This window comes from Cavia porcellus, unplaced genomic scaffold (assembly GCF_034190915.1).
Source record: "Cavia porcellus strain 051 isolate PalLab524CR breed Dunkin Hartley unplaced genomic scaffold, mCavPor4.1 scaffold_1, whole genome shotgun sequence".
In the NCBI taxonomy this organism is placed as follows: Eukaryota; Metazoa; Chordata; class Mammalia; order Rodentia; family Caviidae; genus Cavia; species Cavia porcellus.
In genome coordinates this window covers 58523026-58547339 of record NW_026947484.1, presented here as the reverse complement: position 1 = coordinate 58547339, position 24314 = coordinate 58523026, and the positions used below count along the sequence as shown (strand labels likewise).

Sequence of the window (24314 nt, the reverse complement as noted above, 5' to 3'; positions counted from 1 at the left end):
TTGTCTTGTGTGTCTGATTTTCGTATATGAAGAATGTAACTGTCAACAGAAAATAATTATGCCCTCAAATGTGTTTTCATAAGGAAATACATGAAATTTCTATGAAGTCTTCCTATGCCCTTACCACTACCCTTCCCCTGGTGAGTTTTTAGATGCTGTTTTAATGCAGAGCAGGGTGAATGGGTGGTTTCATTTCCCTTTTAACTGCCGATTTTCAAGATGAGGAGTGTGTGCTCGTTAGTTTAGGGTGCTGGATGAAGCTAGCGCTTGCTCATTTGTTTGCCTTCTCCTTTCCCTCTGTCTGTTCTTTCCCTTCCTTCCCTTTCTTGACATGGTGTTTCATTTTTTATGTTGCATAAGTATTTTATTCTTTGATGTTCTGTTGTCCCTTCTGGTTTCCCTGTTTGCTGGCCTTTGTGAGTTTCTGGTGGAGCCCCATTAGTCTTTGATGGCTAGTTTTTAGCACAGAGTGGTATAAAAGACCTCTTAGAGCCTGTTCTATCCTGTATTGGTCTGTTTTCTATTGCCAGTCACACAGTACCACCGAATGGGTAAATCCAGAGGGAAGAGGGTCACTTCGGCTCACAGTTCTAGGCCAGGAAGGTAGAGATGGCCCAGGTGTTTCCCGCCACCACCTATGAGAGCGAGATGGTGTGATCGCCCACTGTTTCCTTCTTGTTGGGAAGTCCCTGGCATTCAGTCATGCAGGTGCCAGCCATGACCATGTCTAACCCTAGCCATCTCCTAAAGTGCCTGCCTCCAAGCACTGTACTCAGATTGTCTTCTTCCTCCTGTCTCACAGTGGGAATGAAATTTCAGTGTGAGCTCTGGAGGGGACAAACCATGTTCAGACCACAGCACTTTTATACATGTCAGGATGTGTGGGTGGGTGGGTGAGTGTTTTGAGGCAGGGTCTCGTGATGGAGTTCTGACTAGCCTTGCACTCATTATATAGCCCAGGCTGGCTTCAAACTCATGAACATCCTCCTGCTTTAGTTTACTGAGTGCTGGGATTACAGATGTGTGCCATCATGCCTGGCAAGAGGTGTTCTTAGCTTCTAAAAATATTCTTTTAACCTTGTAGAACCAAATTATCCTTTCCCAACTAATAAGTTCAAAGATAGAATGGCTCCTTGTTTTCCTCCACTAAAGTTATTTGCAATAAAAATAAGGTAAGTGGCATAAAAGATGTCTGAAGGTTCTAAGGTAACCCGTCAGAAGGCTGCATGGACGTCTCATGGATAGATTCAATGGCAGAATCGAAAACAAGTGGGTGAAACGCAACATCCCTGATTCTGACAGCCCAGGTGTCTTTTGCAAACATAACGTATACTATTTTTACCTAATTTAGGATGTTATTGCTTGTGTTCATGAGTTTGCAGTAGTAAACAATGTGTTTTTATTAAAATAAGTATAATTGTCCTTTTCCTTTGAACACTAGGGTATCGTCCACCATCGTTTTCAGAGAAGTTTTTTCTTGTAGTCATTGAGAAGGACAGCAACAGTTACTCCATCCTCCACATGTGGCATCTCCATCTGAAGTCTGTGCAGGCATGCTTAGGTAAGGACAGTGTGACTGCCTCAGACAGAGGACATGGAACAGAGTCCACTCACTAAGTACACTGGAACTGATGCTTTAAAATGCAGTTAGGCTGAACTAAGACTCTGCTCAACTTCAGTTACAAGGTCCTGAGTTGCTTATGAGACAGGCTATTCCCTGCCTTGGATGAATGCATGGCCCAGTGATGGAGAGGTGTGATATGGGGCAGCTCTCGCTGCAACTGAGCGCAGACCTGCATCTGCTTAGAGGTTACACTCCTGAGGAACTCAGGCACCCAGCCTGAGGTGCCTTACAGAGCCAGTCAGCTCGTACTGCCTCCAGTGTCTGGAACTTGTGTTATTCTTTTCCCGTCTCTTCTCTTCTTCCTTCTTTTTTGAGACAGGGTCATACTGTGTAGCCCAGGCTGGTTGTTGAACTCGTGGCAATCCTTCTACCTCAGCCTTCCAACTGCGAAGATTACAGGCGTGTGCCACCATGCCCTGCTTGGAACTCTTATTTTTTTTATTTGTTTTTTAAGTAGTTACCATATATGAGCACTTGATAGTTGTCTTTTTTGCTTCTGGATAATTATATGGCCTTAGGAAAATCTTTGTGCTTTCCAAGGTTAAATGTCTTCATTTGAGGAAGTTTACTGTTACTTCTCAAAGGCTGATTCATAACTCACATGTTTTAGAGATCTCTCGGCTGCTTACTAAAGTGCAGATTGTGGGATCTGTCCCAAATCAATAGAGTCAGTTCTCTGGAGGTTACTTGTAAGAATTTATATGTTAAAAAAAAAAAGAATTTATATGTTAACAAATTCCTCAAGCTTTTAATATGTTTAAAAGGTTAAGGGCATTGAATAAACAACTTAAGGGTTCTTTCTAGCTATTACACCTTGTAGTTCTCCCAGAAGTATCCCTAAGAAGGTGTTGGTGATGCTAAGGAGTAAACTAATTTAAAAATACTGTTGAGATAACCAAGCAAAAATCTGAAAATTGACTTGCTTCCTAAGAAGTACTTCTAAGAAGCATTTTGTACAGCATTAGTGTCTTAGTCACCTTTTATTCCTCGCTGAGACAAAATACTTGATGCCCAAAGTTAGGGAAGGAAAGGTTTATTTTTTACAGTTCCTGAAAGTTTCAGATACTCAGTTGGCTCCCAGGCAGTATGGCATGGCGGGGCAGCCCTTCATGGCAGCCACAAACAGCAAACAGCAAAGCATGAGCCAGAGAGAGAGAGAGAGAGAGAGAGAGAGAGAGAGAGAGACAGACAGACAGACAGACACACACACACACACACACACACACACACACACACCCTCTTACCACCATTATATCATATCCTGGCTCCACCCCTGGGCGGGTGAAGCACTCACACCACCAATCCAAGTGTGAGACCACAAACCAATCACAAACACTAGATTTGGTCACCTCCATAATTCCATGAGGCTTAGGGCCACTGCCATAAACCATGACAACTAGAGATTGAACAAGGACCTTGCTAGGCAGAGGCTCTCTACCAGTGAGCCACATTCTTCCTCCCATTTAAATTTTGAGACAAGTTCTCACGGTATTTTACCAGCTGGCATTGAACTTTCAGTTCTGCCTCAGCCTCCCAAGTAGCTGGTATAATAGGTGTCACTACTGCACTTAATATTTCTCTAGATGAGTGATGGCAAGTCTTTTAGAGATAAGTGTTCAAACTGCAACCCACCCTACTTTCTTATGGCATGCAATGAAACATGAAAGCCGAGGGTTTAGTTCAGGGAAAAATAATCAACCCATACATTAATATCTTTTGTCTTAAAAGAAAAATACAATAACAGAGCTTTCAGTGATACAAACAGCTTTTTATTAAAAGGTAAAAGTTTGCATTTGGTGTGCTTTTGCATGTAATCTTTGCTGCTGTATATGTGCTGACAATTTGTTAAACCTTGTATGGGCCAACTTGGATTCTGTGCCAACAGAGAAGGCTCGCGCACATTGGCACATGTGCAGAAGGCTCACCACTGCTGCTCTAGGTCATGTGTACAGTGATGATCACGATGAATTCTCTCATTCACTTTCAAAGCTAAAGCTTCAGAAGGCATTTCATCTGAGAGTCTGCTGTCAGTTCCTAGACAGAAGAATGTGGACTCTTCTCCAGAAACCTCCCCTAGTGTGAGCCCCATGCCGCATTCGTCATCCATTGCCAACCTCCAGACCGCAAGTAAACTGATCCTGAGTTCCAGGCTGGTCTACAGCCAGCCTCTCGACCTCCCGGAAGGAGTGGAAGTCATAAGAGCCACACCTTCGGCGGGTAAGCTGCCTCTGAGGGGGGGCACTTGCAGCGTAGGGTGGTAAGTGGTGAACTCCGCTGAAGCAGGTACTATATTTAATATGGAAATACTTATTTTCTAGTAATGGTGCATTAGTTTAGAAATGTTTTTATTAGAAGTAATTTTTTGTGATACAAATGATCAGTTGGGCAGAGTGTAAATAATTTCCTACACTTAGGAATACTATAGTAGTAAAATTTCAAAGAACAAATATGTTCAGGTGTAGTTCACAGAAGCATTATTTTTAAGCATTGCAGCATGTCTCTTTCACTTGTGTCTCACTTTTATTATGTCTATTTGAACAAGTGTTGGTAAATACTTGGGGAAAGATTGAAGCTAAGGCAATCATGTGACTGGCAGAATGATACTGACTTGAACATGGTTGGTGAGAGACTTTGGATGTTAGGACAGAAAGCTAGATTTAAAATGGTCTGCTCACTGTGCAGTTCTAGTCTGGGAGTTCCTAGTGTTTTTAGGGAACCAAAACTGTAGGCTCAGTGCTATTACCGGTTCCTGGTAGGTGATACTGAGTGTAGGGGTTCTCTTAATTCAAGCCTAGGACAGGTGTGCTTCACAGTTCACAGTGTGTGTTTTTCACAGAAAGATAGCCTCAAGGAGAGTTCATTTTGTGAACTCTACAAGTACAGATCCAGGCAAGATTTTTATTTCTTCATTTTTGGAATATTTGGGATATACTTAATGTAAGTTTATTGGAGCATGTGAAAATCATTTTGTAGGGGTTTTATAAACTGTCCTGTGTTATTTAGATGGAGCAGGCTCAGATGTTTAAATGCCTTTCTTACTCTTTTGAAGATATTGATGGACTGGGACTTGAATTCAGGTCTTCTGACCCCAAATCATTTTTTTCTTTTCAAATATATTTTATTTTAAAGACAAAATAGAACTAAATTTCAAAACAATATTTAGAGGGTAACAATGGTATATAAGTTGCTTACTGTTAACTTCAAATCAGTTACTCAGTATGCAAGATATCTAGATGTAATTGTCCAAACAATGCTAGAACAGACCTTTCTCTTCAGTGAACTCAGAGAAATCAGCAGTATAACTATCTTAACTACCACACACACACACACACACACATTGTTTCTTTCAGCTTCTTAACACTAGTAGACACTATGACATTTACACATGCATGTCTGGTTTATTTTACTTACAAGTGTTGGATCCCACATCTTAATCGTTATGACCCATTATCCTATAGCTGATAATAGATGGGCATTTTAGTCTCTTGAAGTCAGGAAAAGATAGAGTTTTGCTTCAGTGTTATGAAAGAAAGACTTAAACAATAAAAAGAGTAAGTTAATTGATCTTTTTAGCTGTCTGAAAAAACTTGATGGCAGGAAGGGGGGGCCTGGGTTATATAAGGGTGATGGGGCATCTGAAGGGCATCTGTGATGGAGGTGACAGGATGTACAGGGCGAGGGTCCAGGGAGATGTGTGGTAGTGCAGGTGCTTGGAAATGATAGCGTGTAAGACAGTTACTTATAAGGGTTGACTTTCTGCTTTGTTTTGAGTTTTACTTTTATTTTTTGTTGCTGGGGGTCAAAGCAGGGCCTTGTGCAAGTGCTGGTTATGGAGCTACATCCCAGCCCTTGCATTTTATTTTAACTGAATGTCCCATTTAAATTTAATTACTTAAAATCCAGTGAAGTGATTATTCTTGCGTGTTCTTATTTTGCTGATGGGCTGTTGAAGACTTCTGTAGAAATCTTGGCCAGTGGAAATTTAGGGTGGGACATCAGATGGGAGAGGGCAGTAGCAGAGTTATTCAGAGCAGCTCACAGTGGCTTTTAGTTTATCTTATTCTAGAGTTTGATTGTTTGCATATTACTTTGTGGTTCTGTAATTCTGACTACCCACTTTTTCTTTTTAAGGTCATCTGAGTTCCTCTTCCATTTATCCAGTGTGCCTTGCACCTTACTTAGTGGTTACAACGTGTTCTGACAATAAAGTACGCTTCTGGAAGTGCTGTGTGGAACCCAGCCCACCAGGTACTGCTGGTGTCGAGGAGGAGACCTATCACTGGAGGAAATGGCCCCTGATGAATGACGAGGGAGAAGCCAATAGCAGCACAGTGGACATCGTGGGAAGGCCTGTTGCTGTTAGCTGCTCATACACAGGCCGCCTGGCTGTGGCTTACAAGCAGCCTGTCCACCACAATGGCTTTGTTTCTAAAGAATTCTCCATGCACGTTTGCATATTTGAATGTGAATCAACGGGAGGGTCGGAATGGGTTTTAGAGCAAACAATTCATCTTGATGATTTGGTTAAGGTGGGGAGTGTGCTTGACTCACGGGTCAGTGTGGACAGTAATCTTTTTGTATACAGCAAATCAGATGCACTTTTAAGCAAGGATAGGTACCTTATTCCAAATATCAAGCATCTGGTGCATTTGGACTGGGTGTCCAAAGAAGATGGCTCCCACATTCTCACAGTGGGAGTTGGTGCTAACATTTTCATGTATGGCAGGCTCTCAGGAATTGTGACGGAGCAGACCAACAGTAAGGATGGGGTCGCCGTCATCACTTTACCACTCGGTGGCAGCATCAAGCAAGGAGTCCGGTCCAGGTGGGTCCTTCTCCGGGCCATAGACTTGGTGTCCTCTGTTGACGGCACCCCTTCCCTGCCTGTTTCTCTCTCTTGGGTGAGGGACGGCATACTGGTTGTGGGCATGGACTGTGAGATGCACGTGTATGCCCAGTGGAAACACGCCGTCAAGTTTGGAGACCCCGAGGTTGATAGTTCCAGTGCGGAAGAGACAGTCATACAAGATCATTCTTCCTTTAAATCGAGTTTGCTGCCAAGGAAAAGTCTGATTGAAGGAACGGCTGTTGCTGATGATGTTTTCTGTTCCCCAACTGTAATTCAGGATGGTGGCTTATTTGAGGCTGCACATGTGCTGTCTCCAACTCTTCCACAGTATCATCCAACCCAGCTCTTAGAATTGATGGATCTAGGGAAGGTTCGAAGGGCTAAGGCCATTCTGTCTCATTTAGTGAAATGTATCGCGGGTGAAGTTGCAGTAGTTAGAGACCCTGATACTGGAGAAGGAAGTAAGCGACATCTTTCTCGAACTATTAGTGTAAGTGGCAGCACAGCAAAGGATACAGTCACCATAGGCAAAGACGGGGCTCGAGATTACACCGAGATCGATTCCATACCCCCACTGCCACTGTATGCACTGCTTGCTGCGGATCAGGACTCAACCTACAGAATTTCAGAAGAAAGTGTGAACGTGCCTCAGGGCTATGAAGATCATTCTCAGATTCAAGCAGAGGACCAGTACTCAGAGCTGTTCCAAATCCAGGATATCACGACGGATGACATTGATTTAGAGCCAGAAAAGAGAGAGAACAAGTCGAAAGTCATAAACCTTTCCCAGTATGGGCCGGCTTACTTCGGCCAGGAGCACGCCAGGGTGCTGTCCAGTCATCTCATGCACTCTAGCCTGCCAGGCCTCACGCGGCTGGAGCAGATGTTTCTCGTGGCCTTGGCTGACACTGTGGCCACCACCAGCACCGAGCTGGATGAGAACAGAGATAAGCATTACTCAGGTAAGTGGTCTCACTGTGAATATATAGAGAATGTGGAGAAGTGTCGGGATTTTCAGTACAGTTATTAATACTGAGTTGTAGTCTTTCTCTGACTTTGCAGGGGAAAGGCCAGCCTTACAGACAGTCATTGCTCTCTGAGGTGCTTTGCTGTAAAGGAAAGGAGCTCACTTGCACATAAGACTTCATAGACTTGTGATATCTGTGTGTATTTTACACATGCATTCTTATCCTGAAACCTTTGTGTGATTTTGGATATACAGTATCTCTTCTTTTTAAAGATATTTTACTTTATTGATACTTTATTTTCCTGTTAAGTGTACATTTTTTATAAAACTCATAAAATTAAAATTAATTTATCAGTAGAAATATTCCTACTCCCCATGATTCCCCCAGGGCTACTCTTTTTTTCAAACAGACTGAATCCTACTTTTTGTTTTTCTTTGAATGATATTAATGACTCATTCATTAGTTTTTCAAAGGAATCATGAGACTTTGGGGGACTAAATTTATTTCTTTCCAGTTGTAGGCATGAGTAGTATTTTTATAGTTAGAAGGTCTCTTGAGATGAGACAAAGGTTTTCAGACATTTAAGGTAATGTGTTCTTTGCCTGATTCATTCAGTAACTAGAAAATTTTTTGCCTGCCTCTGAAACTGGGTTTCATTCTTTTCCGTGGAGATTGTTGAAGGTAATGGTATGGATTGTAAACAGTGGCATTAGTAAAGGAAACTGAAGTGATTGATCATTCATTCAGTGTTGTGCAGGGAAAGTGACTGTGTTCCAGCACACTTTGCACCTTACCTCATTTAGTATCATACTGTTTTAGTAGGCATGTAGCATTACATTGAATTTAATGGGTTAAGATCCTGATCCTTAGGAGATCGTGACTCATCTGATATCACATAGGCATTAATCAGAATTGGGGTTCATGTGTGGAAAACTTGTTTCTTCTAAGTGTGTATTCTTTTAAACTATTTCATAAGGTTTCCAAATTTGGGTAAAAAAGAATATTCCTCAGAGCCAATTAGAAAACAACACTATGTATAGGTTTCTACCTTGGCAGTATATTCCCAATTTCCTTTTGTGGATTAAAATTATAGGAGTCTTAGAGGGTTTTGCCTTTGACCTATTTTCTTACTGTGTGAATTAAAAAAATAGAAACAACCACTCACTGTTAGGACCTGTATGCAGCAGAGTGACATTCTCCCCAGAGTACTCTTAGGCTTTTGTCGCAAACTTACTGTGTATTGGAATTTTTTTCTTTTTTTTTTTTACTTTTTTTATTCTTTTTTAACTTTTTATCGGTACTGGGGACCGAACTCACAACCGCCTGCTTGCAAGGCAGGTGCTTATGCCGCTGAGCTAAATCCCCAGCAGGATGTTAAGAAAGTAGGCGTGCTGTAACCCATGAAGAATAGTTTAAGGTTTCTAACACAAAACTGTCCCCGGGCAGCAGCATGGAAAGAGCATACCTGGTCCCAGTGGACATCCATGTGGTAGGCGAGGTAGGAACCAACGTCTCCATTTCACAGGTGGGAGCTGAAGCCCAGGCGAACGAGTTACACTCCTCCAGGAGAGGGTTCCATTTGCTCAGGCGAGACCCTGGCTTCCTGCATTCCCCACACAGTCCACTGATGGATGCCCCAGTTCTGTACATTCAGACCGTCTCTTCGCATCTGCCTGCAGCTCTGCTGTGGCTCAGGCTCTATGCCTCCAGGTGGTTGCTGACAGAGGCTGCAGATGCTTCCTTTGTGTCAGCTCAGCCTGTCCTCCACTTGGGAACCAGTGCTTCATCTGCTCCATGCGTGTCAGTGGTTTCCCGTGTCACTTCAGAGAAGGCAGGGTCTCTGTCTCTGGTGGTCCTCGGGGCGCCTAGACCTTTGCTTGTTTCTGCTCCTGCACTGGCCTCCTTCCATCCCACAGACATGAACGCACTGCCTTCCTTTCTTGGGGTCTTTGTGTGTCCCCTTTCCACTGCACAGAACACTCTGTTCTTGATTTCCAGAAATCTCAGATTGCTGCTGAGATTTTGTCTTCCTAGAAAGTTCTTACTTGGTTACACTGAGAAAATAGAACCCTCTCACTGTAACATTCTCTCTCAGTTCTGCTTCTGCTCCGTGGCATGCACTGCCGCTTGATTTGCTTTCTGTCTCTTCCTCCTAAAATGTCAACCCTATGAGAATGTAACTGCCTGTTCTCTGCCAAAGCTCTGGTGCCTGAACAGTGCCGTGGGCAGTGGATGGTGTATCTGCTGAAGGTGTAAATGAATGAGTGAATGGAGGTCAGGGGAAGCTGCAGGAGCTTAAATTCTGACATTGGAAACATCTGCTTCTGTCTGGTAAACACTACTTATCCTACCCTCTTGGAGCACTTCCTTCAGGGCTAGTGCTGGAAGAGCTTTTGTATTGCTGTTTTCCAGAAGGGGCTGTAGCTGCCTTCAGACTTCTGTTCAGCTTTGGACTAAGTGGAATCACATTCAAATAAGGAAATTTATGGAGTCAAGGTTTAGAGTGTGTTCGTGTTTGTGGGATCAACTTAATTGTGGAACGTTTATTGACATTACTTTTTTAGTCTGGCTAAGTGGCCTAGAAAATGTTATCTGCTTAATTGTGTAACAAAAGATGTTACTTCAGTTATATAAACCTGTCTTTAAATCTCATCCGAATTCATGGAGGAAATATTTTAAACACTTATACCTACCTTACTAAAGTTAATGTATATTTTGTTTGATTTCAAAGTTTATTTCATTTATTATGAGTAAATATAAATGCTGTTGTTACTTATAGTAATAGGTAATTGGATTTTCCCAAATAATTTTTCATTTAGGAGTTTGTGTAGTCATGTTTTGTGTGAAGATATGTTCCTCTTAAAGATAGAATTTAACGAGGAATACATTTAAAAATCTTAACGGTTTGTATGCATTAGTCATGGAGTTTAACATTTGTTTTGTAACTGTTTTTATCATTTGCCCTCCTGAACTCCTTGTGCCTTAAGTGTGCTTTACTTAACTCGCAGGAAGAGACACGCTGGACGAGTGTGGCTTGCGGTACTTGCTGGCGATGCGCTTGCACACGTGCCTCTTGACGTCGCTGCCACCTCTCTACCGGGTCCAGCTGCTTCACCAAGGTACTCCTCTTGGCTGTGAGCCTTGCACAGCCTTGGGGTAGTGTGAGGGTGGCGAGTGTCTTGCTCTGTGCTCACAGCAGGAGAGTCATTGTGTGCCTGGCCATCACTGCCTGAAGATCCTGTCTCATCCTCCCCGGTTGCCGCTCCCCAGTGTGCTTAGGCATTGTCCTGTGACCTTTGCTCAGGTTGCTGAAGCTGCAGTAGCTTAGCAAATAAATGTCAAGTGGCTGAGGTTGTGATGACTTAAGGTGACAAGGAGGGTAACTTGCTCTTAACCTCAGCGCTCACCCCGTACCTTCTGGGTGGCTGATGGAACAGTGGCTGCCTGACGACCTGGCATGTGTTTGAGCTACCTGTTCAGCTTTGTGGTTTTGAAATACTTAGCTTCTGTTGATTTTTAAAATTTGAGTTACTGTTGTGACCAGTGACCTTATAGCCTTACATATGAATACGTGTATCCATTTCCCTTCCCATTAGTTTCCATTTCCCTTCCCGTTAGTTTCATAGCAGCTGAATTTTTGAGTCAAAGGTCATGGAACACCAAACTCTTGATAAGTGCTAGTGCAGCAGCCTTCAGAAAGGACGAGCTGCTTTCCACCCCCAGAAGAGTGTTTGCGCCCAGCACTGAGCCTGGTGGCAGCATTGGAGTTAGCTTTTTCACCCATGTCTGCTAGTGGGAGTCTAGAGGGTTGGAACCCACAGTCAGCGGTGCAGCTCAGTTAGTGGCAGTCATGTCCTGGGTTAGGGAGAGCCAAAAGCCACTAGTTGCTAACCCTTTCTCAAATTCCATTTTCTCTTTGACTGTCGTTAAAACAATGGAGATGAGAAGTGACCAGTGTTACAAGTTATAGTTTGGGGTACAATTTTCAGAGGAAAAAGTCAAATAACCAGTGTAGATAAGAAAGTTCAGGATGACAGACGTGCTAGGATTACAGGCATACACCACCATGCCCAGCAATTTCTTAATTGTAGTAAAAACTTTATAATTTAATGAAAGTATAGGAGATACATTGTTCTTTTATAGTGTTGATTTTATGACAGCAAAAGAATATATTTTATATTACTATATAATGTAAATGTTCTAAATGTTTTAAAGCAGAACATTAGTTGATATAGTAATTTATTCTTAAACCACACCAAAATTTGAATAGTGAAAAAAGTTAATCGTAAATTTTATTCATGTTTCCCTTTGTGGTGGCATGACTTGTTGCAATAATTTTGTGGAATGATTGTATATAAATATTATTAACAGTGGGAAATTTAAGACTTAAGATTATTATTTAATATGGTTGTGTAAACTCTATTTAGTTAATAATGAGAAAATTGTGTGTTGTATTAATCGTTTGCTTCCTTTGAAAGACCTGTGTTATAATGTGACTGTTGTTGACCTCAGACATTTCCTTGTTTTCAAAATGGCTCAAAGGGGTGGCTGCTCAGTCCAGTCTGTGTCACCTCCTCCTCCTCCTGGGCTGGGCTCAGACCCGGGGCAGCACTGTCCCTCTGAGCAGCGGCTCCTGCCTGTCACCCTGGTGCTCTGTGCTGTGTTCCTGCCTGTTGCTTTCCACCTGCCCGGGGTGGAGTGGGTGTCATCAGGATGCTGCCAGTGAGCACCCACGAGTACTCGCAAGGATAAGTAATGTCTCTGAGCCTGTGTTGTCACCTCTTCACTCAGATGGCAGCCATGTAGTGCCAGTACTGGGCAGCTGTAGGTAGCCAAGCTCGGAGGCAGAGGGCTGTTGCTCAGGATGTGACTTATGCCTGGCGTGGCCCAGAACTCGGATGGAGTTCAGGGGTGCTGTGATGTGATCCTCTGCTCCCTGGCCGGGGAGGTGTAGAGCAAGCTCCTGTGTGCGGGGCATGGGCCCCATGTGTGTACATGTGGATAGCTTGAGGACCGAAGAGCATTCTTCCTAAGGATTAATGGTGTGTCGCTGTTTTTCTATGGGAAAGAAAGCAGGTGTATTCAGGAAAAAGAGATTGCCACTAGCCTTGGATTCAGAAGCTTATAGTCTGACATCCTGTTGCGAAGGCTTCCCTTCATCTGTTGGACAGTGCTTTTCAGATGAGTGAAAGTGCAGCAGATCACTTTTCTCCTTTTTGATGGCTCTGAAGATTATTCCTTCCTTTTCCCACATAGGTGTGTCTACATGCCATTTTGCCTGGGCTTTTCATTCTGAGGCCGAGGAGGAGCTGATCAACATGATCCCAGCGATTCAGAGAGGAGACCCACAGTGGTCAGAGCTGAGAGCCATGGGCATAGGGTGGTGGGTGAGGAACATCAGCACGCTTCGAAGATGCATTGAAAAGGTAACTACTGCTTTGGACTTGGAAGTTTAAAAATAGTCTTTAAAGAGAAAACTGTCTCCCAGAAAACCTGTCCTGGGCAACTGCTCTGAGCTTGTAAAGATTTTGAGAATTGTTTAATTACAGTTTTTAGAGATTCCAAAAACTTCACCTTTGTAAAATATTCATGTAATATGATATCAATTGTCTTTCACTATGTACACTGAATTTATAATATTCCTAAGGAATAACAGTATTTTCTGTTACTAGCCGAGGTGGGCCTTATTTCAAGAAAATATAAATATTAAATTTAGAAAATTTAAACTGTTGTCCTTTATATTACATAGAGAAAAATGTTCCTTTTATATAAAGGATGTTATGCAAGGCTAGTCTAGTATGTAACAAAGTTCCTTCATGCACCTAAAATATTTAGTAAAAGTAATTTTGACTTTTGTGCACTTGAACATACCTGTGGCACCAAATGAAGCAACTGTGAAACAGTCAGTGAGAGCTCACAAACCACACAAGGGTCTTCCTGGATGCCTCTCGGCTCGGGGATTTGCAGTGGAGACCTCAGCACCCTAGAGAACTAAGAAAGGGCCTGGGCTCGTGGGTTCAAAGAGGTGTCGCCACATCCTTTACTAATTTCTAACTTGTAGGAGTGACCTGTTCTGTATAAATTCAGCAACTTCAGCTGTATAGTTCAAGGGTGTGCCAGTAACAACACATGGAGAATTACATATTCTTTAAATCTTTTTCCCGTGGACTGGTTACAGACGACACATTTGTAAGGCAGGGACTCTGGCTGTAGCTTAGCATGTGTGATGCTGGCTTCCACACGCCCAACAAATTTGTCAGCATTCAAAACAAAAGAACTTGGACCTTTCCTATCTTAATTACTTGCCAGAAAGAATGAAGTTTTTAGAATTGTCAAAATTTAATGAAAAGGTTTTTCTGAAGTATGTGTAGAGCATTTGTTTTTCTAACGAGTTTCTTTGCTTATGTGTGTAATTGTTTATCACAGGTGTCTGTGTCAGTGCTAGTTGGAAGGGTCTTCAATTATGAAATCCCATTTACCACAGTTTGGCTTTCACAAACATTACAGAAACACAGGGTGTTGGGTTTCACAAGTGCTCGCGTCTGTCGCACGCTGGTTGTTGTTGCTGTTTGCCCTGTTAGCTCTGTCACCACCTGAACTCTGGTCCTTTTCTGCCCTGTGCTGTGGGACCTGCAGCCGTGCACTGGTCTGTCAGTGCCACAGACCTGCATGGGTCATGGTGCCCAGTGGGTCAGGGAAGGGTGCTGGCTGCTGTGGGGTTACCCTAAGGCGAGCTGCCCGTTGTGCACTGTGTGTTGCTATGTGTGGTAAAGCACTGGTGACTGGAGAAGAGCCAGGCTTTCCCGTTTGCATAGCTCCTGTCAGCCATGGAAGTAACGGGAAAGAATTCATTATTAGCTGATTGTAATGTCTTGTCATACAGCTGCAATAGCACCTTGTTTGTTGTTTAGGTGGCCAAAGCCTCTTTCCAGAGGAACAATGATGCCTTGGATGCTGCGCTGTTCTACCTCTCCATGAAGAAGAAGGCGGTGGTGTGGGGCCTGTTTAGGTGAGTTGGGGTCTCGGGGGCGGGACCCTGTGCTTGTGAAAGTGATCAGGCCAGACCAATCCACTTCACTGTGCCCTGGTGCCTTTATCTGCACCAAGTGGGGAAACACCTTCTCAGCTTAATGTAGTGCAGGGTGTTACAGAAGAAGTGTGGGTAGAAGCACCACTGGTAAGGAGCAGTTCCTCTTGAGGCCTGTGTGTGTGCTCGCAGCATGTGAGTCTGTGTCAGAGGTGAGGAGGGCTTCACAGTGATGCCTTCAGTGGCACTTACTGCTCCCGGTACAGAGGTGTTTAGTTGTTAATGCCCTACTCCCTCCATGTGCTCTGGAGATGACTAACATGGTGGTCGAAGTTCTCTGCGACCACGGATTTTGTGCTCTGCTTCCCAGGTCACAACATGATGAAAAAATGACAGCGTTTTTCAGCCACAACTTCAATGAAGACAGGTGGCGCAAAGCTGCTTTGAAGAATGCTTTCTCTTTACTTGGAAAACAGCGCTTTGAGCAGTCTGCTGCTTTTTTCTTGTTAGCTGGTTCACTGAAAGATGCCATAGAGGTATACGTAAAACTTGTTATAAAATGCAGCTGAGAGGCTGAAAACTTGAACGGTCTGCAGGGACATGGCTAGAGAATAACTGCAGAAGTTGCTCGATGTGTAACGGTATTGTGATTAACAGATTATAAATAAGTTGCATGTAGCGTACATTGCATTTCAAGATAATGTGTAAAATTTATGAAAAAATGGTTTATGAATGTCATCTTCTGGGCCCTCTGGTGATTCTGAACCATTTAAAGTACATAAACTGTAACCTACTTATCCTATGCAGAAAGGCAGATATTTTAATTTCGTTTTATATAATTGAAATTCATAGATAAGGAGCCACAATAGCAATTTTTGCTGTTTGCAAACTTTAGATACTGGTAATCATAGTTCTAGATACTGCACATCACATGTAATGAGTAAAACTTTGTGTTGTTTGATATATAATCCTGGCAGGTGAGTATGAGAGTTATTATTAGTGTTGCCTTCCTTTTAGGTTGGTTACCGTCATTATGAGCAGTTCAGGTGAGTGCAGGAAGAACAGAAATGGCTGAGCTGCTGCTGTGATAGAGTAGTACGCACCTAACAGTAGAAGGATGTAAACTGAGACGAGTCAGGTGTCCTCAGGCATCTGATTTTAAAAGTAGAAATGCTTAAAGTACTGAAATTGGAAATTACCTTAGAAGACAGGCATGAAGAACGGGTCTTTTCCTGCGGGCTGGGGCTCAGACCCAGTCCTACGCGTGGCAGCTGCCACCTGCCTGAGGGTGTGGGAGGCGCTCGCGGGGTGCGCAGGCCCTCAGATTCACACTTGCATTTGGCACAGGTTCCTGGGTAGTAAGGACAGAATTCTGTACCTGGTTTTATTTCACACACTACTTGCTATGTAAATAGAAACTTCTTTTAAAGTAGCATCTTTGTTTACGTGAAATTGTGTTTGGGAGTTAAGAGGAACTGATACATAACTGATGCGTAAATTCAAATGTCATAAATAATTTGGAAATTAATGTTACTAATTTAAATTGACCTATGTCTGAGGTGCTACTGAAATACTTTGTTTTATGCTTATTTTATAACTGATCTTTCTTGGCTGGAGTTACTATGTTCCAGTCTTATTCTTCATTCTCCCATCAAACAACCATTTCCCTGTCCCTGGACTCAAGCCCTAGAACCACTCCCCACTCATGAGGAGAGAAGTGGAAGACAGTTTCAGTATGTCAGTGGGATAGTTCCTGACTGGAATGACAGTAAACGTCACTAAGTATTTTTTAATATTTAAATCTGCAGGTATGTCTTGAAAAAATGGAGGACATTCAGCTAGCCATGGTTATTGCTCGTTTATACGAGTCTGAATTTGAGACCTCATCCACTTACATATCCATCTTGAACCAGAAGATTTTGGGCTGCCAGAAGGATGGCTCAGGATTTGACTGCAGAAGGCTGCACCCTGACCCCTTTTTGCGTAGTCTTGCCTATTGGGTGATGAAAGATTACGCCCGGGCCTTGGACACGTTGCTAGAACAAACACCAAAGGAGGAGGATGAACAGCAAGGTAGGCTACTCTGTGGCTTTCCCTTTTTGCATTTTTCTGAGACAGGTTCTTGCTGTGTAGTTCAGGCTGACCTTGAACTCATTAAGTAACCCAGACTAGCCTTAAACTTGTGGCAGTCAATCTTCCTCCTTTAGCCTCCCGAGTACTGGAACTACAAGTTCGTGCTGCCACCACCTGGACCTTTTGTGAATAGGAAGATAATTTCTGCATTTATGGTCACTCAGAGTTCTAAAAAGTTATTACCAGATTTACTTTGCAACTTTAAGAGATTATTACCAAAATTTGTGTGGCTATCAGATTAGTTATCTAGTATTTTGTCATAACTTGAGTAGTAGAGTTCTAAAATAGTTTTACACATTTTTTACTGTCATATTTTAAGGAATGTAAGATAGTATTGCCATGCTGCTCTAACATTACCTACATTTAAAAAGCATTCAGGATGTTTCTGCATTTCTCAGTGGTTTCTACATAATCATGTGGCCCTTTTAAACGTGGAAACTGATGTTAGACACTGGTTTGATGCATGACACTGGAAAAACTTTGTTCTTATGTGGTGAATTTTCTTTGCTCTTGATTATCTCCTGTAACTTAGGTTTTTTAAGCACCTAAAGGTACTGATCAGGCTGTTTGCAGTAAGCTTTTTAAAAGGGAGCACTCTAATAGAGCAGCTAAATACATGTGACTGTCTGTGCCGTAGAAGCAATGTGCTGTTAGGAGTGAGGTAGAACGGTGTGTTAGGTGTGAATGTGTGCTGTGCGGTTGTGTGACAGTGTGAAGATGGAGGGTGGTGTTGGTTTACATCTGTGTGGTGCACACACATGCTGTGTCTGCCAGCCTTTGACTCTGCCTCGAGGGTGCTTTCTGGAAGAAATCCCAAGAAACTAAATACTGGTCACTGGCTGTCTTGGGAAGACACTAACTTCTATTAGGTTTTATTATGTCCTACTGTTAAAAGGGTAAATGGCTGACATGTTTTTAGGAGTGAAGGGACTAGGGCTCTAAGTTTTACTTTCTTACAAAGAAAATATATGATAGAACTTGTAGAAGAAAATCAGTACCTGAGTCACCCAGGTAATTTTCATAATGTGCATATATTTTTGTAAAAGGAAGATTCTATTTATTTTCTAATGTTTTCCAGATTTATTTTTTAAAGCTTGTTACTATAGAAAAAATTTAAAATATGTAAAAGAAAGTCTGTGAATCTATCAACCAACTCATAACCAACCTACTATCAAGATAATGGGTTGAATCCCTAGCATCCTACAAAGGTGACCGATTATCTTTTCTAAAAGGTTATTTTGTATTCACAGATTTAGATAAGCTATATATTGCAGTTGTTTGCAGTTTGGTTTTATAGATGCTCAGGCTGTCTTTAACCATTGTGAGCTTGTCAGGTTCCAAGCCCCTGTTGGCGTGATTTCCCCAGGTTTATTGCTTTCTGGTGGCAGAGAGTTTCAGGCTCATCTCGCCCATCTCCTGCCGCAGACTGCACCAGACATGCCTCGGAGCAACCTGCCTCCTGCTGAGGACTAATGTCGAGACCCCTGCCAGACACAGGCCCTTTCCTCTACCGATATGGTTGTCGTTTCTAGGCCACCGAAGTGAATATAGCTGGGGCTTTTTTCCCCCTGAGAATTTAGAAGCTCACCCTAAAAATTCTAATTCAAATATGCATTGTAACATTCACATTTGTGCCTTACAGGGAAAACCTTGGATTTGCATGTCATTCACATACTTATTCACTATTTTATATATACAGAATTAATTTAAGAATACAGAGGTGTGTGTTTCATAACAACATGCTGACTGAGAACAGGTTACACCTTTGTTTCTTTAATCTTTTGCAGGTTTTTCTGTTTTTATAATAGTGTATCCCAGTACAGTTGTGCAGTCGCGTTTCTTGTTTTACTTCTCATAGTTCACTTTTGTCTGGTTTTACTACCAACTTTTCACACACAGATTTGTTTACTTAATCTTGCTTTTTGTGAATTACTATGCTACATTTAAAATTTTTTTTTAAATGACGTAAACTTTTTTTACATAATACATGAACTGTGTAAGGCCAAAGGGTTCTCTGAGAAAGCAGGTATCTTTTCCTGTCTTTTAGAGAACCAGTAAGAATTTTTTTGTGGGTGTCCCTTCCATTAAAAAAACACAAGCAAAAAACACATGTGTTCGTTTCCTCTTGTGCAGTTACAGTATTTTCTGTATCTTTTACTTGGTGTGCTCTTGACATTGCTCCATAGTGTGCATGGGAATTATTTTTATTTCAGTGTAAAGTTTTAATGATTATATGAATATATAGCTTAACCTATCCTCAGTTAGTATTTGTGCATCCTTTATTATTTGGAAATGCTGACATATTTTATCTTTTTGAAGTGTAAGTACACATTAAGCTAATAACTCATGGTTACATATGTTTGATTTCTGTAGTTATTATCAAATCGTGCAACCCAGTGGTATTTAGTTTTTACAACTACCTTCGAACACATCCTTTGATTATTCGAAAAAACCTGGCCTCCCCTGAAGGAACTTTGGCAACCTTAGGTCTCAAAACTGAGAAAAACTTTGCTGATAAAATCAACCTCATTGAAAGGAAATTATTCTTTACCACTGCAAATGCTCATTTTAAAGTTGGATGCCCAGTTTTAGCTCTGGAGGTACTTTCTAAAATTCCCAAAGTAACCAAAGTATCTGCCTTATCTGCAAAACAAGACCAGACTGGCTTTGTTTCTCAAGCAATGGGTAGTGGCCCTTTGGGATCCAGGGCTCTGAGTAATGGCAGTGCAAGTGCTGGCCCCGACTGGGCACACATGACCTCGTCACAGTTTGACTGGAGCCAGCCTGTCACTGAGGTTGACGAGGAACCGCTTACTCTTGATTGGGGTGAAGACCATGGCAGTGCCTCCGAGGAGGATGATGCTGCCACTGGCTTGGTGATGAAGAGCACAGGTGCCAGGGAGAAGGATGCACCGGAGGGTGAGAGGACCCCAGCACCTGCCACGGCACTGACCCCGCCAGAGGAGGGGTGCCCTGATGGTGACACTGAAGTGGATGTGATTGCCGAACAGCTCAAATTCAGAGCGTGTTTAAAGATCCTTATGACTGAACTAAGAACTTTGGCTACAGGTTATGAAGTGGACGGAGGGAAGCTCAGGTTTCAGCTCTATAACTGGCTTGAAAAGGAAATTGCTGCCTTGCATGAGATATGCAATCATGAAGCGGTTGTCAAAGAATATCCCAGCGAAATATCATCCAAGGTAGATAGTGATCTGAATCAGGAGGAAACGGCGGACAGACCAGATATGGGATCCTATGAGCGTCATCAAATAGAAAGACGTAGGCTGCAGGCTAAACGAGAGCATGCTGAAAGACGGAAGCTGTGGCTGCAGAAGAACCAGGACCTCCTTAGGGTGTTTCTCAGTTACTGCAGCCTTCACGGGGCCCAGGGTGGCGGTCTGGCCTCCGTGAGAATGGAACTCAAATTCCTGCTGCAGGAGTCCCAACAGGTATGGACATCTTTATGTGTTCAGTTTCTGTTATTTAGTGATTTCTGTCGTTTTTCCGGTTAGAGCTGTAAAATGCTTTATGTGTTGATCTAGTCTTAAGAAGCAAGTACTTGTACTCTGTGTAGATTTTGCATGTACATGTTTCAGTCCTGAAAAGTGTACTGAAGAGTAAGGAGCCCAGCACTGTCCTCTGCCCTCTGTATCCAGCAGTGCCTGGTGCATGGCTGCTCAGAAAGCTTGCGTAGGGCCAGTGGGTTTTATTCCAGAGTTTATTTTATTAGCTAACCATTTTCACTTTTTTTTTTTGAGACAGGATTTCACTACATAAAGCCCAGGCTGGCCTTAAGCCCACAGCAATCCCCCTGCCTCAGCCTCTTGAGTGCTGGGATTACAGGAGTGTGCCACCACCCAGTGTTTTCACTATTTTGAACAACTAATTGTCACCTGCAGGAAACCACAGTGAAGCAGCTCCAGTCTCCGCTGCCATTGCCCACCACCCTGCCGCTGCTGTCAGCAAGCATAGCGTCCACGAAGACAGTCATAGCCAACCCAGTGCTGTACCTGAATAACCATGTCCATGACATCCTCTACACCATTGTTCAGATGAAAACACCACCTCGTCCTAGCATTGAGGACACAAAGGTAACGTGTGATCGCCTGATGCTGCTCACTGAGCGAGAGGTGCATGGTTATGCTTGTGCAGCCTGTGGCTTGAACCTAGAGGAATTGTCTCCCCGTTTACTTCCCGTCAGTTTAGGGCTGACCAGTGAATGTCATTTAGAAGTGTGCAGTCTTATTTCTGGAAAAGTTAGGTCTTCTTTAAGACAGATGGGTTATTTCGGTGATAAACTAACATTGCAGACAGTATTCTTGCTACTTCTATTCTGTTCCCTTAAATGAGCCACTGAATTGGATATCCATATGACTCTTTCCATGTCAAGATACTGGGAAACAGAAGGGGAGGAGGACTTGGAAGAACCATTGCTGATCAGAAATGGTTCCTGAGAAAGTGTCCTTACTGCTGGAGGCTGAGCAGAAGTTACGGGCAGTCAGAGTTACTGAGCCAGATTCAAGCTGTGTGGAACCGTGTCTGCGACCCTTGCCCAGAGCCCAGGACTGCGTATTCCTGACCCTTGAGAGAGCTGGGCAGGGTGGAGGCTTGAGGAGATGTGTGTACTGCCACGCCCTTGTGTCTGTGCTGTGCTCTCCCCAGCACATCCCAGGCCCCTACTGTGTTTTTTATTTCTTTTGTGTGACAGTTATGTGTGATCTCTGTGTGTTCCTCTGAAGGACCCAAGATTTACTGGTCCTGTCAACTATTAGAGACTTTGCTTTAATGCATTGCATGAGTTGCAGTCTTTCAGCAGAGATTAGATGGAGATGAACTTGTGAAATGCATAGATTCTCTGTTTTCAGCTCACAGAAATTTGGATAAGGCTTGGATAAGGCATTCAGCATATGAAACTATTTCTAAAGTCCCTTCACATTTTAAGATTTTATGAGTCCAAAAATACTGTTTTAGTATGACATTTCAGATGTGGTTTTTTATATTATATAGAGAATTTTTAAAGCAAAAATTAAAACTATCTTTTGAATATGAATATTAAGTAAATTACTTGCCTTCTAGAAAATCAGTCATTTCACTCAATGACTGTGGATTATATTTATGAAGCAAATTTAGTTGATTTTTACTGATAAGTATATTCAGTAAGGGGAGTTTCTTAAAGCTAACCTAAATAAAAGCTCTGAAAATTTTGTATTTTCACATTGTTTGTTTTTGCACGTTACCATTTAATCTGATTAGTAGCAGGACTAGCCCAGTAGCCTAAGCCAGGCCGCTTTGCCAGGCCTGGGGCACAGCAGGCTCCCAGGTAGCCAGAGCTTGGTGCTGACTGACGGGTGCGAATCAGTCGGGTGTGCGGTGGGTGTTTCTGTACAGATGGATGTGGGTTATTTTAGAAGGGTTAGTGTAGCTAGTTGTCTCATATAGGGTCTGGTCATATCTGTGATGTTACTGAGTATTTTCTGTTTTTAAGATAGCATGTTTAAAAATGTTAGTATCAAATGTAATTGTGGCTGTTTTGGTTTTAGGTGCATACACTTCATTCACTAGCAGCATCACTTTCTGCATCAATTTACCAAGCTTTATGTGACAGTCATAGCTACAGGTAAAAATAAAACTGCCAAATAGTATATAGTGTTTATGTAGTGAAACATCAGGCCGTTCCAGAGTCTTACTGGGTTTCTAGCGCCATGGACTGAAAAATGACCAAGTGTGACTGACTCGCATACTTTAATAGATTAGTTAGAACTACAAAGAAAATAATGACAATATGTTTAGTGTTCTTGTCACCTAGTAACAATAGGAAAACATAGAAAACAGTAAATAGTAAATTTTATTACCATATGTTTTTTGGTTTACTACCAGAAAAGTTTACTGTCCAAAATAGCTTATAGCAAGAAGTTTTCTACTTTTTCTCCTTAGGAATTATTTCTGTGTTTATTGAATTATTTAAGTAGTCTTAAGATGAAACAGAAAACTTTTGAAAAATGAAAAAAACACATTTCTAAAATTGAATGACTAAAGTAATGTTACTTGACCATTTATATGTGATGTAAAAGTCTTTGGAAGCTATATCAATTAAAAGTAATGGTTTGGATTTTTTAAGGTGTTAAATCGCCTTGTAGCTTTGTAATGTAATGATGAGTACTGTCTTGGAAAGATGAACTAGATTTAAATGAAGTATATTAATGAAAAAGTTAATAGATATGTATTAATATGAAATTTCACTAAAATGTCTAGATTTTTTTCTCATAAAATTGGCATCTTTTTATGGGAGCATTTGATACTGAATAAGGAGTTGCCCGTCCTCTACTTTTACCTTGTCTAGGCCATGTGTAAGTCAGTCCAGAGATTTGGAAATGTGAGGGTAGAAGAGTTTAACTTGGTTGGCAGTCACCTAAATGATCACAGATAACTTGTTTGGTACTAGTCATTGGTTAAAATCGAGGTACCAGGTGGGAGTTCAGGTACCTTGTTTTCAAATCTGTGTGTCCAGTCATTTGGCTGGTTAATTTGCAGTAGTTCAGCTTTCCTTTCTGCTTTTATGTTTGCCCCAGTTCCACACAGACAGTCACTGTGGCCAGGGAAGTCAGTATTTAGAGGTATTTGGCGTTAGGTTTAGATATTTCCACAGTATTGTCTAGATTTTAGCTCAGGGTTAGACTCCCAACCTTGCAGACCTAAGAAATATAACAAACTAGTGCCCTAAAACTTTCTGCCTGTGGTGCCCTAATCCAGCAGTAGTCTCCTTACCTATGTTTTTTTTTTTTTAAGTGAAAATAGAAAATATTTTTAAGCTTCCGGAAAATAAATGACTAACTGCCATCTGCCCAACAGTAAAATTTGATGTTTTGTAATGATTGTCAATAAACATTGCAACTAATTTCAGTACCTTCCTAAACTAAATTCTCAGTAGAAAATTAAATTCAGTGTGAGGGCCCTGGGTTTTCTAACTAATCCTGTAAAGCAGGTGAGACAGGTGCAGTGCAGGTACACAGACCTCTTTTGGGTGCTAACTGAGCCTGTCTGACTCGTAGCCAGCCAGAAGGGAGTCAGTTCACTGGAATGGCTTATCAGGGGCTGCTGCTAAGTGACCGCCGGAGGCTGAGGACGGAGAGCATCGAAGAACACGCGACACCCAACTCATCTCCTGCTCAGTGGCCCGGTGAGCATTTGCTCTCGTGTTTTTCCTTCTTCTCCTAAATCATCTATTTAATAATCCCCCTTGTGATTTTGTTGGGGATGAGGGAATTCTGCTGGAGTTTGAACCCAGGAGCACTTTACCACTGAGCTATACCCTACCCCTTTTATACTTGTTTTTATTATTTTGAAACAAGGTCTTACTAGCCCAACCTGGCGTTGAATTTGAGGTGATCCTCTTGCCTCAGCCCCTGGAATGCTGAGATGTGGCAGGAGTGTGCCACCACACCCAGTTTTGCTACTTGAGATAGGGTTTTGCTGATTTGTGTAGGCTGTGCTCAAACTTGTGATTCTGTCCCAGCTTCCCAAATACCTCAGATTATGGGTATGTCTCAGCATGCCCACCTTGGAACTATCTTTTCAGAAACTGTTCACCAGTTTCCTGATTGTTGCTATTTGTAGGTTGGGTGAATGGGTTTTTGGTTTTATTTTTAAACCCTGTTTCCTCTGTAGATTAGAAATTTTTAAGTAGTACTGTATTAATTGATGACCTGAAGTTAA

The 24314-nt window shown here is 42.2% G+C and overlaps 1 protein-coding gene across 4 annotated transcripts in view; it reads left to right on the top strand.

Moving 5' to 3' along the window:
• Dmxl2 (Dmx like 2) overlaps window positions 1-24314 on the top strand; it is a 133564-nt gene that overhangs the window by 88827 nt on the left and 20423 nt on the right. For all 4 annotated transcript variants that reach the window (XM_063248726.1, XM_063248739.1, XM_063248734.1 and 1 more), the window contains 12 exons: window positions 1442-1561; window positions 3614-3841; window positions 5756-7435; window positions 10450-10560; window positions 12698-12867; window positions 14353-14450; window positions 14839-15004; window positions 16277-16541; window positions 18975-20050; window positions 20501-20692; window positions 22142-22218; window positions 23651-23778. In XM_063248726.1, the coding sequence (XP_063104796.1) occupies window positions 1442-1561; window positions 3614-3841; window positions 5756-7435; window positions 10450-10560; window positions 12698-12867; window positions 14353-14450; window positions 14839-15004; window positions 16277-16541; window positions 18975-20050; window positions 20501-20692; window positions 22142-22218; window positions 23651-23778 (4311 nt within the window). The remainder of the gene's footprint in view (window positions 1-1441; window positions 1562-3613; window positions 3842-5755; window positions 7436-10449; window positions 10561-12697; window positions 12868-14352; window positions 14451-14838; window positions 15005-16276; window positions 16542-18974; window positions 20051-20500; window positions 20693-22141; window positions 22219-23650; window positions 23779-24314) is intronic.